The 14,246-nt window shown below is 40.7% G+C and overlaps 1 protein-coding gene across 4 annotated transcripts in view; it reads right to left on the bottom strand.

The window, feature by feature from the left end:
- The window catches only part of Tbc1d23 (TBC1 domain family member 23), a 57,917-nt gene that overhangs the window by 5,348 nt on the left and 38,323 nt on the right, over positions 1 to 14,246 (bottom strand). For 3 of the 4 annotated variants that reach the window (XM_051150078.1, XM_051150080.1, XM_051150081.1), the window contains 6 exons: positions 13,635 to 13,805; positions 9,159 to 9,201; positions 7,503 to 7,609; positions 6,034 to 6,173; positions 4,490 to 4,534; positions 1,099 to 1,187 (listed from right to left, as the gene is read on the bottom strand). In XM_051150078.1, the coding sequence (XP_051006035.1) occupies positions 1,099 to 1,187; positions 4,490 to 4,534; positions 6,034 to 6,173; positions 7,503 to 7,609; positions 9,159 to 9,201; positions 13,635 to 13,805 (595 nt within the window). The remainder of the gene's footprint in view (positions 1 to 1,098; positions 1,188 to 4,489; positions 4,535 to 6,033; positions 6,174 to 7,502; positions 7,610 to 9,158; positions 9,202 to 13,634; positions 13,806 to 14,246) is intronic. The other variant, XM_051150079.1, reaches the window with a different exon arrangement.

The following is a 14,246-nucleotide window of genomic DNA, read 5'->3' on the forward strand; positions in this document are numbered from 1 at the left end:
TGACATGAAATATGCTTCTCTGTAGCAATCTTACTGCTAAGAGCTAACTCTCTAGATATATTTTCAAAGTCCATCTTGACATGTATAATAAGGGAGCCGCTCAAAACTGACAAAAATTAGAAGACTACCAGAGTTGAATCCTAAGACTAGGCAAATAGGTGATTATCCACGATGGAAAGAGGACAAGCAGGTCTAGAAAGGTGGCTCATTGGTTAAGAGCACTGGCTGTTCCTCTAGAGGACCCAGCACCCACATGGCGGCTCACAACTGTCTGTGACTCCTGTTCCAGGGGATCTGACGCCCCCACATAGACATACATGGAGGCAGAACACCAATGTACATAAAATAAAAAGTTTTTTTTTAGAAAAAAGAGTAAACAGATTACTAAGTAGAAAGGGCAATGACATTTAGGAGTCTTTTCTTCATATATGTTAACATAACCTTTCTAACTCAATATACATATTAACTATGATTACTAGTTGCATAATTTAGGCTGTGGAATTATAAGTAAAAATAATAAATTCATTTTTTTTTAAACATAAAGGCATTCCTAGGTAAACTAAATCTCCCAGGTACCATAGTGCCATCTGGTGGCCTATAAGGATCTCTGTGCCTTCATCCAGGCCCACAACTCTCAGGCAGTAAGTGGGTGAATGTTCAAAGGGATTTAAATACAAAGGCGTGGGCTTAAATACAACTACTTCAAACTGCTGTTAGTTGAAATCTAAGCAAAATTTCTGCTTAGATTTCTAGTAGGCACAATTCAAGAATTCTAAAACCAAAGCATTACTAGAAACCATGGGGGGGGGAGGGGGCGTTGATCACCTAAGACCTTTGGAACACTCATATTTCCATTACAAGTAGCATAACAGTAGCAAAATTACAGTTATGGAATAGCAACAAACATGATATGGCAGGGTCACCACAACACGAGGAACTGTATTATAGAATCACAGCAGCAGAAGGCTGAGAAGCACTGCCATAGGCCCTGTGGCTACAGAAGTTTCTCCCATGAAGCACTTGTCTGCTAGTCCCAGAACGACTGACTGTCACTGAGGGGCTGAGCAAAACCGGCTGTAGATTAGAGTATTACTCAACCTGTGTCGTATTCCTCTTCGTCCCCGATGCTGAACACTGGCTTTACTCCTCGGTAAGGCTTGCCCACTCTGTCACTGCTGCTCACATGCCTGTACTCAAACAATTTTAGGAAGGCAATATCACTACAAAGTAATCAAAGGGTTTTAACTAAAAAGCATCCACTGAGTGTCCCAACAAAATGTAAATGCTCTTTGCCATTCACAGAGCACACACAGCTTTAGGACAACTATATTAAGAAATCTGAAAGAATATAAATTATGTAAGCAAAAAGGCATGTGCCATTATGTGCAGCCAAGTTAAACAATTTCAACGCTCCTACTTATAAGCCAGTGGTTACATGCGTCTGGGCCTGGGGATGTTACCCCTGCACTGTTTCCTCGTTTGATAACCAGTAATAGCAAAAGCTTTCGCCCTTCAGGATTTCTGTTAAAATTAACCCAGCTATCCTCTTGCCTTTACGAAGGCCCGAGAACAGCACGCAGTCTACAGGCCGCTGTACAAGCTGACTGCACAGCAGCAACACAGTACCAAGAGCCCAAGAGGAAGGTGCAAGAATCCTTTGATAGCTACAAGTTTCTCAGCAATTTTGCTCGGTTTTCATTACTGCTGCTTCTGTTTAGACCACTCGGAAATGCTACTTCTTTTGCACAAATTAAAATGTTTCCATAAAATACTACGCAGTTCTGTGGGGGTGAGGAGTTAACTGTTTCCTTTGTAGGATAACCACCCACTACAAAGAAGGCTAGAATAGTCCTTCATCTAACATAAAAACACTCATATTCTTCTATTTTTCAAGACTCGTAATCTTGGGGGGAAATCACCAATTTAAAAAAGTCTTCATTTATATATTTACTTTAAAATCTAACCTCCTCAAAGTAAGCAAGCAGGCAAACACTTAGAATTACAAGTTAGGATAACCTAAGAAATTAGGTTAAATTTTCATTGATTTAGCAGTCAAAATTTTGTTACAACATTTCTAATGCAAAATTATCCTGTAAGAGGGCAAACCATGTTCACTAGAGTGTGTTAGAATTTACATCTGGAATGGCGCTGTTTGGAACTTCAAGAGGCAAGGCCTACTGGAAGGCCTTCAAACACTGGTGTATATTCTGTGTGTGTGTGTGTGTGTGTGTGTGCGCGCGTGCATGTATGCTATGTGCACCTATATGTGCATGCATAGAGGCCAGGGAACAATCTTTTGTGTTGTTAGGCACTAACCACTTTGCTTTATGATCTAAAGGTTTCCCACTGGCCTGGGGCTTGCCAAGCAGCTAGGCTGGACAGCCAGTGAGTCCCAGCAATCCACTTGTCCTTCCTTCCCTAGTGCTGGGACTGTATCATAAGCCGCCATGCTCAGCTTCTGTTCTAATGTAAGCTTCTAGGGTTGAATTCAGGTCCCTGTGCTTCCAGGGCAAGCATTTTACTGGCTAGGTTTCTCTCTAGCCTACAGGGAAAGGTACTATGAGCTAAAGAATAGTTCTGTAACATTTCTTTAAATTCTCACAAATTTAATGAAATTCAGTGGTGGTTTTTTTTTTGTTTGTTTGTTTGTTTTGTTTTTTGTTCATTTTTCCAAGACAGGGTTTCTCTGTGTAGCCTTAGTTGTCCTGGACTCGCTTTGTAGACCAGTCTGGCCTCAAACTCACAGTGATCCATCTGCCTCTGCCTCCACAGAGCTTGGATAACAGGCGTGCGCCACCACGCCCAGCTTACAACGGTGTTTCTATTTACACTGGTTTGTTTGGACTATTTATCTTAAACATATACAGTAATAGTTTGGACAAATTTTAACTTGCTGAGCTCAGAAATAAACTTGAATCATTCAAACTGCTAAGTAAACTGTACTTTCTAATCCAATACACCTATTATGTGAATCACAGAAAAGTAAAAGGAAAATTAAGAATTTAGAGAAGCCAGGTGCAGTAGTACACACCTATAATCCCAGCACTCAGGGAGGCAGAGGCAGGTGGATCTCTGTGAGTTCGAGGCCAGCCTGGTCTACAAAGTAGGTCCATGACAGCCAAGGCTACATAGAGAAGCCCTGTCTCAGAAAAATAATATTAATAATTTAAGAGAAAAACAGATTTAAACTGCCCTGGAGGCCAACTCAAGGATCTTATAGAAGGATGGTTCACAAGGAGATTACAATTCCCCAAAAGAACTATTTTCTTTAAAATAGCCTAAGGTAAAATTTAAAGGTTGTCTTATAATTGCCTTATGTAGGAATAGTCAAAAATATTCAAGTTATTCAACTGTTATTTTTTAAATGCTATTTTCAATCACTGAAAATGTTGAAATTATAAAAAAAAATACACCCAAAACTAGCCCAAAATGGCTTAATTTCTATTCAATGTGTGATCAGACTCTTTAAAAATTTTATTCCATTATTTGCTGTGTGTACATGGACTTGCACATGTGCAATGGAGTGTAAGCAGCAGCCAGAACAGCTGGTGGCAGTTGCTTCTCTCTTCTCAGCACATGGGCCCGGGATCAAATTCAGGTTGTCCAGCTTGGCAACAAGTGTCTTCACTTGCTCAGCCATCTCACGGGCCTTACACTTTCTTCTGTAAATGTTCCATTATTTCATATTAATATCTTAAGTTAAAGTGAAGAAAAATTCTGCAAGAATGAATATTACAATGCTGCATGGCGTTGTTAGGTTGGTAGTGTTCATTTGCTTAGCCTAGCTTGAAGACTCAGAGTTTCAAACCTTAAATCTTTGTACCACCTATAACCCACCATCTTACTGAGGACAGAAAAAGAAATGGATTAGACAGTAAAATGTCTCCCATGATATCCTTCAGGGAAAAACCAAATGCTGAACCCTAGAACTATAGTTTTCAAACAGATTTTTATATATTAATTCATCAACCTAAACACATACTTCTTACTAAGAAGAATCTGGAAATATTTTAAATTTATATCAGTACATGAGTTAACATTTCAATGCTGGGGATGTGGCCACTGACAAAAAACTTGTATCAGCATCATGAACTGATTCTAGATTTAGGTACTGTAATTTTGCATAAGGGCAGGAGAGAATGGTGAATTATTAGAATATTAATGCCCTGCTAACTCCTGACTGTGGATATTTTACCTTTCCCTGCTTCAGAACAAAAACTGCAGAACTTATAAAGTCCTTGGGTTTGAGCAAGTTTGATTTTCATCTGAGGACTGGGAGACAGAAACATGCAAGGTTGTGAAAAAAGACCAGGCACAAAGCGGAAAGCACAGTGTCAGGGCGGCACCCTTCCGTAAGCAGACTGGGGAAAGGTTAGCTTCGCAAACAGCAGCATGAAACTTTAACCAAGTTGGCATGAGGCTCACACACAGCGAGAGGCATGCTAGAGGGAGCCTGTGGCTCGGTGGAGCTGCTCTCCCATTGGCTTACCGCTCAGCACAGGATCTGTCTGGCCAAGGAAGATTGAAAGACATTCTATAGCAAATCAAGGCAGAGGACAGAACAGAATGATTATAAAAAAAAAATTCAGACACTTTAGAAAATACATAATCAACTCAGTTCTGCAACCCAGCATCCACATTATAAAGAAAATATTTCAATCATCTCAAGCACAAAGGAAAACAAAGACAAGCCAGTTTTTCGTGACACTTCAGCAGACAGCAGTCTTTTTATCTTACGGTTATCATTAGTCGATCTTAAAAGTGAACCAGTGCACTTAAAAACAAAATGTAGCAGCAAAAGTCCAGGGACTCAGAAGCACCATACGAAAGTTTGGCTTCTGAGAGCAGGCGTAACTTTACTGAGCAATAAAATCTTTCAGGCTCAATCAAATGCTTTAGTATTTTTTATCAGAGTATTTTAGACAAGGTACCATTTTTGGATTGGTGAAGATAACCTATTTGTTATCTTTGTACTTATTAAACAGGATAGACTTTTGTATGCATATGCAGTATACCAGAAAGGGACATTAAGTTCCTCAAACCAACTGTTCCTCCTCGCCCATGATACTGCAAGGAAGACAGGAGAGGAGAGGGGAACCACACACTGACATCCGCCCACAAGCTGGCTTGCTCAGAAACAAAGTCCGTATTTGAACTGGAAAGAATCTTTCAGTGTTTATCATTGTGACATGATGTCATCTACAAAGTTCACACTTGAGAACTGTGCAATCAAGGTACAGATATTACAAAGACAGCTCAGATGTTTTAAGTAAGTTCACAGTGTGGGCTTTGCCCACACTCACAGCTATCCCAGATGCAAAATGCACATGCCTGAAGCACACTAATGCAAAAGAGTGTGTCATATACTTGGAACAAACAGCCAAACAAATGTCCTTTAATTTGCTTGCCAGTTGTTCACCATGTCCCTTCCTATGTCATGGAAAGACGGAGTTTGTTTATATTTTAAAACAAATTCCTATAACATGTGAATCACCAGGTTCCGTTGTATTGATTTAAAAAAAAAGATTTATTTATTTCCTATAATGTATACAGTACTCTGCCTCCATGTACAGCTGCAAGCCAGAAGTGGGCATCAAATTACATTATAGATGGTTGTGAGTACAATATGGTTGCTGGGAATTGAACTCAGGACCTCCAGAAGAACAGTCAGTGCTCTTAACCACTGAGCCATCTCTGCAGCCTGACTCCATTGTATAGAACATGAGCAAATTATCTAGGTTTTAAATTCTTGGAGAAGTTCCTGCTGTGAGGTAACTGTGGTTGCACTTGAGAAGCTGCTGCTCTATGAACTGCGCACTGGGGGCAAACTTAGCCATGTCCCCCTCTGCAAACGGGGAACGGGATCTGTGGAGCAAACCTTAAGCAGTAAGCACAGCCTTCACTGAGATGACGTGATCAGAGCTGTCAGGGGATGTGTGTGATCCCCTTCTAAGTACTCCAGCTCAAATTCACGCCCTAAACATTTCTTTAGTTTTAAGTCTTCACCATAAGTTCGTGCTGTATTAGACTCACCGGTCCACAGGAGTTGATGTATTCTCAATAAAACTGATGACCTTTTCCCTGACGTTAACAGACTTCGTCTTTAGAGCCACAGTCATTTTATTTACAAGGGACTTCATCCCTCGATCATTTGAGCCATTACAAGATTCACCCTGAAACAAAACAAAACAAAACAAAACAAAACAACCCACAGATGAACGGCTCTTCAAATAATTAATACATACATCTACCATAGACAGAAATGTCTCCCCACCAAATTGATGCTGAAGAACTGAAATACAGTGTATCACAGACTATGCCACTGTATTGAACAAAGGCCTTTAAAGAAACAAGTGCAATTACATTAGGTCAAGGTAAGTTTGATTCTATTTATTGGGGGAGGGGAGGCTGTACACTTTTGTATTTTCCTATATATGTGCAGATGTTCACACAGAGTACAGAGTACTCAAATGTTAGAGGCCGGGGAGATTGCTCAGTTGATAAAAGTGCCCACCATGCAAGCAGGATGATGTGAGTTCGGGTCCCCAGGACCCATGTGAAATCAAAGCACAGCAGTATGCTTCTGAACCCCAGCACGGGGATAGGAAGGGGCAGGACACACATGAGGATGCCTGTCACTGACTGTGCAAACTATCTGAATTGGTAAGTCCAGGTTCAGAAAGAGGCCCTGTCTCAAAACAGTAAGTTAGAGAGTGCCTGAAAATGACAGATGCCGACCTCTGGCATAGGAACGAGCACACACATATGAAGTGGTATTTGTAACAGAAAAAGGTGGGAAGCAATGTAAGTATTTAGTAACAGAGTATTAGCCAAATAAACTAGAGTACAATGGAATGTTATTTAGCTCTTCTTATACACAGAGAGGCTCAAGGTAAAAGCAAATTCTCAGAGAAGCTTTATCTGCAAATAACTTAACAATGATCTGATTTGACCACATGCCTGAAAATGAACCTCAAAGCACCTTCAGTGTAGTACTATGCATATGCTTGCTCACTTGGTCTTCAGGCACAGATAAATACTCTGTTATCAGTTTATTGCATGGGTGGAGAAACCACAGCTGAAAGGTCTTACTGGAAATCATAAAGAGGGGAAGTTGTATGGATCAATTCTGGACCCAAGAATGGCAGAGACCTAAGTCCAAATAAGCAACTGTGATCCTGTACAGCAGTTTTCTGTCTCTGTTTTACAGAATAAACATTTATAAATGACTTATTTGTGAAGAAACGGATGTAATGACACCTAATACAAGTGTCAAGACTTTTTGCCCAGACATTCTTACTCCATATAGCAAAACCACACATTAATTCACGTCACAATAACTAAGCACCAAATAGACTAGCTCTACCGCACCATCATGTCAGTAACCTTGCAGTAATTCACTGAGTACTAAATCCTTGTGCATCTTTTCTGTGACGCTGGCAGTTGAGGAGCTAGGCACCTTTCCTGGAAAGCGATGCAGCACGCTCCACCCACGTACTTACATCGACGGAGCTGATGCTGCCCCTTGAGCCTGAGGTGCTGGCAATCCAATGGCCGTACCCACTCTCTGGGCCCTCCACGTTTATGTCTGCCAGGTGCTGCTGCAGGGCTTCAAGGAAACAAAACAAATGGACAAAAGCTTTAGTGGGAGCCTCTGGAAAGATGGAATAGCAGAGCAGTGTGACAGGCACATCGCAGCAGTGGCCTTGTCCTGCAGCCCCCACTAGGGAAAGCTCCAGGCCACAGCAAACCTTCTCCTCCATCTCTCGAAAGCCCCCTGAGAAGTTCCCAGAGTGTGATGAGAAAGCAATCTTTCAGGTACTAACAGATAATACATGCAGAATTTCAAGACACGGAGAAGTCATAAAAAAAAAAGCGAGGAGACATAAAAATTTCCCCATAACAACGCAGACTGGGGTATTAGTGGTCAGAGAAAGATTAATAGAGGGGGAAAAAAAAACCTTTTTACTTTAAAAAGCTGTCTAGAACTCTAGACTCTAGCTGGCCATGGTGACACCCACCTACAGTCTGCACTCAGGAATCTAAGGGCGAGGGCCATGTGTCTGAATCACATGGAATGCCTGGGTCAGGCCAGCTCAGGATGGAGAGAAAGAGCAAGGCCTTATTTTTTTAATCTAGTATATATTATAAAATAATGCTTCTTCTGAACAATCTTGAGAATTATATGAGTAGTAGCCAACTTTTGTATTGTGTTATCAGGATTTCTAATTAACAGTAGGCAAGGAATCAACACCTTATTATTTAACTTTTTTTTTTTTTTTAAAAACTGGACTTCTCTATGTAGCCCTGACTGGCCTCAAATTCACAGAGATCCACCTGCCTCTTGACCTTAAATGGCAACGATGTAGTTTCATCTTTTTTGTTTGTTTGTTTGTTTTTGTTTTTTGAGACAGAGTCTCATTTGTCCCTACATGGTCTTACATTTACTAGGTAGTAGAGGATGGCCTTGAACTTCTGATCCTCCTGAGTGCTGGAATTATAGGTAGGCTGAGGAGTAAATCCAAGGGCCGTGTGCATACTAGGCAAGCACTCCACAAACTGAGCTATAGCCCCAACTCTCATTTAAACTGACAGACAGACAGACAGACACATGCATGAATGAACACACAGGCACGTGCATCTTTTCTGTTGTTGATGGTGGCTAGGTTTTTCTATTGTTTTGCGGTAGAGGTGTGTGCGTGTTGCTATTTGTTTTTATCTTTTGAGAAGCGGTTTGCTATATAGCTTAGGCTGGCCTGGAACTCACCATGTAGCACACAGTAAGTTGGCTCTCAAGCTCCTGATCCACTTAAAATGCTGAGACAGAAGGATTAGGAGCTAGAGAATAAACTCAGTGGTAAAGTGCTTGCCTTGCATGCGTGAGCCCCTGGGTTCACTCTCAAGCACCTTGTAAAATAAAAGCAAAAGGTTTTGAAATAGAAGCTAAATAAAGGAGAGACATTCACTTGTCTAAATAGTCAATACTGGCTCATCTCAATTGCCTGTGTTAGCTGCTGTCTGTATGTTCTGCTTTGCCTTCACTTTTCTGAGAATACAAAATAACTGGAGACAAAAGTACACTTTAACCAGTTCCATAACTCTAAATCAGCTCTTCTGATTTAAGTATAAGCAACTAAATTAATGCATTAAAGGCTTACCCATAAATCCTCCACTGGCAATACTAACATATTCCTTGTTTTTCTGTAATGAAAGACAAATTTTAAGTTATTTAAAAATGCAGTTTAGTTAAAGCTCCAGATAGCATTGCCAAACACAATACAGATACATATTAAATTGCTAGCATATCTTGTTTCCTTGACAGTCTGGACTTCCACACACACGTGTATTGCTCTTCCATGTTGTAGCAGCTAGTGCCTGAACCACAGAAGGGAACAGCGTCACGTCTATTACAACTGTGCTTTCATTTGTGTTACTGCCTCCACAGTCAAGCCAAAGTGAAAGAAATGACAATTTAGAATATAATCAAAGTAGGTTTTCAAAGCTTCAAATATTTTGTGTCTTTTACTAAAAAGAGTACAAAAGTATCATAGCTGATTGTAAAAAAGGAAATGACAGATTACCATTTTGCAAACTACTAAAAACTTTTTTTGGTTTTTTAAGACAGGGTTTCTCTGTATAGTCTTGGCTGTCCTGGACTCACTTTGTAGAACAGGCTGGCCTTGAACTCACAGCGATCCACCTGCCTCTGCCTCCCGAGTGATGGGATTAAAGGTGTGCGCCACCATGCCTGGCACTAAAAACTTTTTCAAAGTCAAATGTGTTGCTTTCAAATCTAAGTCCTCAGAATCTCAAATCTGAGACTAGCCTGGGCCACATGAAAAGAAAAATAAATAAATAAATCGACAAAAAACTAGGAGCAGAAAGATGGCCCAGGAAGTAAAGGTCTTTGCCACCAAGCCTAACGACCTGAGTGTGATTCCCAGAACCAACTCTCACGAGCCATCTGCTCCACTTGTGTTATGTGTCATGCGTGTAAGTGTACACTTGTGCACATATAAACAAATTAAGTAGGATGTCATATTTTAATTAAAAAACAACAAAAACAAAAATGCATAATGGACCTAAATAGTGACAAAGCAAAGGGTAAAAAATGAGACCGAAATGACATGACATGAACATACACAGCAAAATACATGGGAAGAGCGTGGGAAGCTACAAGGACAAATGAACTGGGTTGTTTCAACAAATACATGCAAAGATAAAATTAGAAGCTGGGAACCCATATGTTAAAAACATTAGTAATGCCATGTTTTAGACACTAGGGAAAGCAAGGAAACTTGCATACTAGCTAGATGCCTTTTTATACTAAGGTATGACAGTATTATCATGTTTTAAAGATTCTTATAAGTCTGTTTTCCCACTTGAGAAAAAATTAGCTGGGTGTGGTGGCACATACCTTTAATGCCAGCACTTGGGAGGCAGAGGTAGGTGGATATATGTCAGTTTGAGGCCAGCCTGGTCTACATAGTAAGTTCCAGGACAGCCAGATCTATGTAGAGAGATCTTGCCTTAAAAAAAAAAACAAAAACAAGAAAAACAAAAAAGTTAAAGACTCAAAAACAAAACCAAAAGCAAAAATCTTATGTGTATTTGTGTGGGCATGTGCATATGAGTGCAGAAACAGCAGCTCCCCGGAGCTGGGGTTAAAGGATGATGCAAGCTGTCTGAAATGGGTGCTGGGAACCAAAGTCAGGTCCTCTGATGGAGCACCCTCATTTTTTACTGGGGAGCCATCTCAGAGTGTGTGTACGCATGTTGTGTGTGTGTGTGTGTGTATGTGTGAGAGTGTGTGTGTGTGTGTGAGTGTGTGTGTGTGTCTGTGTGTGTGTTCAAGTAGAAGCCACAAGTCTCTGTGTGTGTGTGTGTGTGTGTGTGTGTGTGTGTGTGTGTTTGCGTAGAAGCCAAAAGCCAATGATGTCTTCGACTGCTTGCCATCTTTTTTGAGACAAGGTCCTTTGTTGAGTCTGGATCTAGCTGGGTGCTCCAGGGATCTTTCAGTCTCTGTCTCTACCTCCCACCACTCTGGGACTGCAGGTTTACACGATCACATCCAACCTTTTATGTGAGCACTGGGGACTGAGTGCAGGGCCTCAAGACTCTGTGGCAAGCACTTTATAAGCCATCTCCCTAGGCCCCCAATTGTCCTACATTGCCATTTCTTTACAATTCTTGTGATGAAAATTGGAGGGAAGGAATTCTAAAACTGCACCAAGAATTTACAAAACAATTATGAGACAAAGTTCCTAATAGCCCAACCTCCTGCCACAGGCATCCCTTACAGCATAGCTTATCCTGGAGCATGTTAAAAGGGTCAGTTAGGGTTATTACTAAGGTCAGTCTCTGGGACTCTTTACTCTCTGAATAAGCTTGTAAACTTGTAGTTCTTTCTTTTAAGAATGTTTAAAGGAGCTGGGTGATGGTGGTGCATGCATTCAATCCTACCCCTTGGGAGGCCAAGGCTGGCAATCTCAGTTTGAGGCCAGCCTGGTCTACAGAATAAGTTCCAGGACAGCCACGGCTATATAGAGAAACCTTGTCTCAAAATGAATCAAAACCAAAAAGAAAAGAAAACAAAAGAAAAAGAAAACTCAACATAGTGATCGATAGCACAGTTGTTTTCCTACCTGGAAAAAAACAAACAAACAAAAAAACCACTTCCTACCTCACTTCTTACTCAAAACACATTCCATATGGTTAGTAACTTAAAATTAAGAAAAAAAAATTGAGTGTAGGGCCAAACGTTTATCACATAAGCCTGTAAGAAAACTACTGAGGAGAAAAAAACTTTTTGTGTTTGTTTGTTTTTTAAGACATAGTTTCTCTTGTAGTCCTGGCTGTCCTGGACTCATTTTATAGACCAGGCTGGCCTCAAACTCAGAATATGACATTTAAAAGTATTTTTACTATTTTAAGGATTCTTTGACAATAAGACAGGTTAACTCCTGACAATACCCAGCCTCCATAAAGAAGATGATGAGCATTGAAGAACTTCCTTGTGGAGATGGCTTTGAGTGTGGCAAAACAGCCACTGGACAAAAATGTCATTTCTCCCAAAGACAAAGTTCTACCTAAAATGGACAAGCTTAGATACAGACAGACTCTGCCAAGACAGGGTAAGCAAGTCCTCAATGGTTCCTGCTTCACAAATATGTCTATCAGATATATTGGGCCAGAAGGCTGAAGATGATGCTCCAATGTTATAGAGAGTTTTGGGTGTCTGTTCAGGCAGTAAACTGTCTCTGTCATATTTTTCATTTTGGAAGCTGCCAAACTGCACTTCCTGTTTAATCAGGTAATTAAATTTATTCCTTCTCAAGTCTCTGATGGGGTTGAAGACCACATAATTTTAGGAGTTAAGAAGATACTTTTATGTCTACATATATATTTTTAGGTTGACAGATATAAGCTTTAATAGATATTGATTCAGTTCAGAACTTTAGACTCACCAAGATAAAATAGATAATATTTTCTACAAGGTTGCCAAATACCTTTTGATTAGATATTATGTATGTAAGTCTTAACCTATTGGTTCTTATAATTTTTTATAATTGTACTTACTGCATATAAAAAGTGGTCTCTTTATTTAGGCAGAAGAGGGGAGATATTGGGGGATGGTCTGATGTATTCTGATGCTAATTACTGCTTGCTGTCTCTGTGACTCACATTTTGCTTAATAAAAAGGCATCCCACCCGGGCAGGGCAAAGGAGATAGGTGGGACTTAGAAAGAGGAATCCTGGGAAGAAGAAAACTATCACCACAAGGAAGGAGAAGAGACCAGAGGAGAGAGTCCTAAGAGGGAAGAGAGGAAGGCCACCATGGGTTAGATGGAGGAGAAGCACATGGCTGGCGTGGACAGAGAATCCGGCCCAGATGAAGAGCATTAGCAAGTATTTGGGATTATGGATGGGAGGTAGCTTGATGGAAATTACTAGAAGCAGATGGCATGGGATTGAGGCAGAGATCCCATACATGCCCTACTATGGGAAGTAATTTAGAAGATTAGTGTCTGCCCTGCCCAGATTAACTAAGGCTATTCTAAAATATAACAAGTGTCTATGTCTTAATTGATTGCTAGCTGGGCCTACTGATAATACTGATAGTTTAAAAACTAATATAAGTATGTAAGAAAACTACTGAGGAGAAAAAAAAAACTTTTTTGTTTGTTTGTTTTGGTTTTGGTTTTGGTTTGTTTAAGACATGGTTTCTCTTGTAGTCCTGGCTATCCTGGACTCGCTCTGTAGCCCAGGCTGGCCTCAAACTCGCAGAGATCCGCCTGCCTCTGCCTCTGCCCGAGTGCTAGAATTAACGGCGTGCACCACCATGCCAGGCAAAAGAACTTTCTTAATAAGACAAAAAATCAAGACACTGTTACCAAAATCAAGACACAGATAAATTGGATAGAGCATATAAAAGTAAAAGACCATTAGCCATGGATTTCTTCAAGGTGGCAGCAGTAACTGGCTAGCTGCAGAACCCATGCCAGTGTACTGTCACGCCAGCATACCTGTCACGCCAGCGTACCTGTCACACCAGCGTACCTGCCGTCACGCCAGCGTACCTGCCATGCCAGCATACCTATCGTCACACCAGCATACCTGTCACAACAGCGTACCTGTAGGAAGTGAGCCAGGACCATGTTCATGTACATGTCTTCCTCCTCTCGCCCACTGCCCATAAAGCAGAGGTGCTCCCCGCCGGCGATGGAGCCAGACTCAATGGACTGCTTCTGTGCTTCCAGCAGGGACTTGACTGACTGTGCAAACTCGGATGGATTCTGGAGCATCTAGATGATTTTTAAAAAGCAGAAACTTGGCAAACATACATTTGTAAAACCGGAAATGAATTTCCAAGCAAACTGCCAACACTAACAAACCAAGCACAAAAGGGATGGAAAATGAAAATGCTTAAGTAAGTAAAATTCCAGGGACAAAACTTTTATGTATACCTTGAAACCAAGGCTGAGAAAAGTACTACTTGATTAGAGGGGGAAATTGTATCCCATACAAGAAAGCCCAGCAACAGTAATTCTTAGTCATGATGGCGGACAGAGTTTAGCTCTGAACAGAGTAAGTAAAAGCTACAGATCAAAACAGCTTTGTTTTTCAGTTTCCACTTACAAGGCAGCCCATGTATTTCTTCGAAGACATGAGAAACACTAGAGACCATTACTTATCGTTCACTTTAAGTATTGGTAAAACAAAGATCAAAATTCATTTCTTATCCC

Source organism: Acomys russatus, chromosome 8 (genome assembly GCF_903995435.1).
Source record: "Acomys russatus chromosome 8, mAcoRus1.1, whole genome shotgun sequence".
NCBI lineage: Eukaryota > Metazoa > Chordata > Mammalia > Rodentia > Muridae > Acomys > Acomys russatus.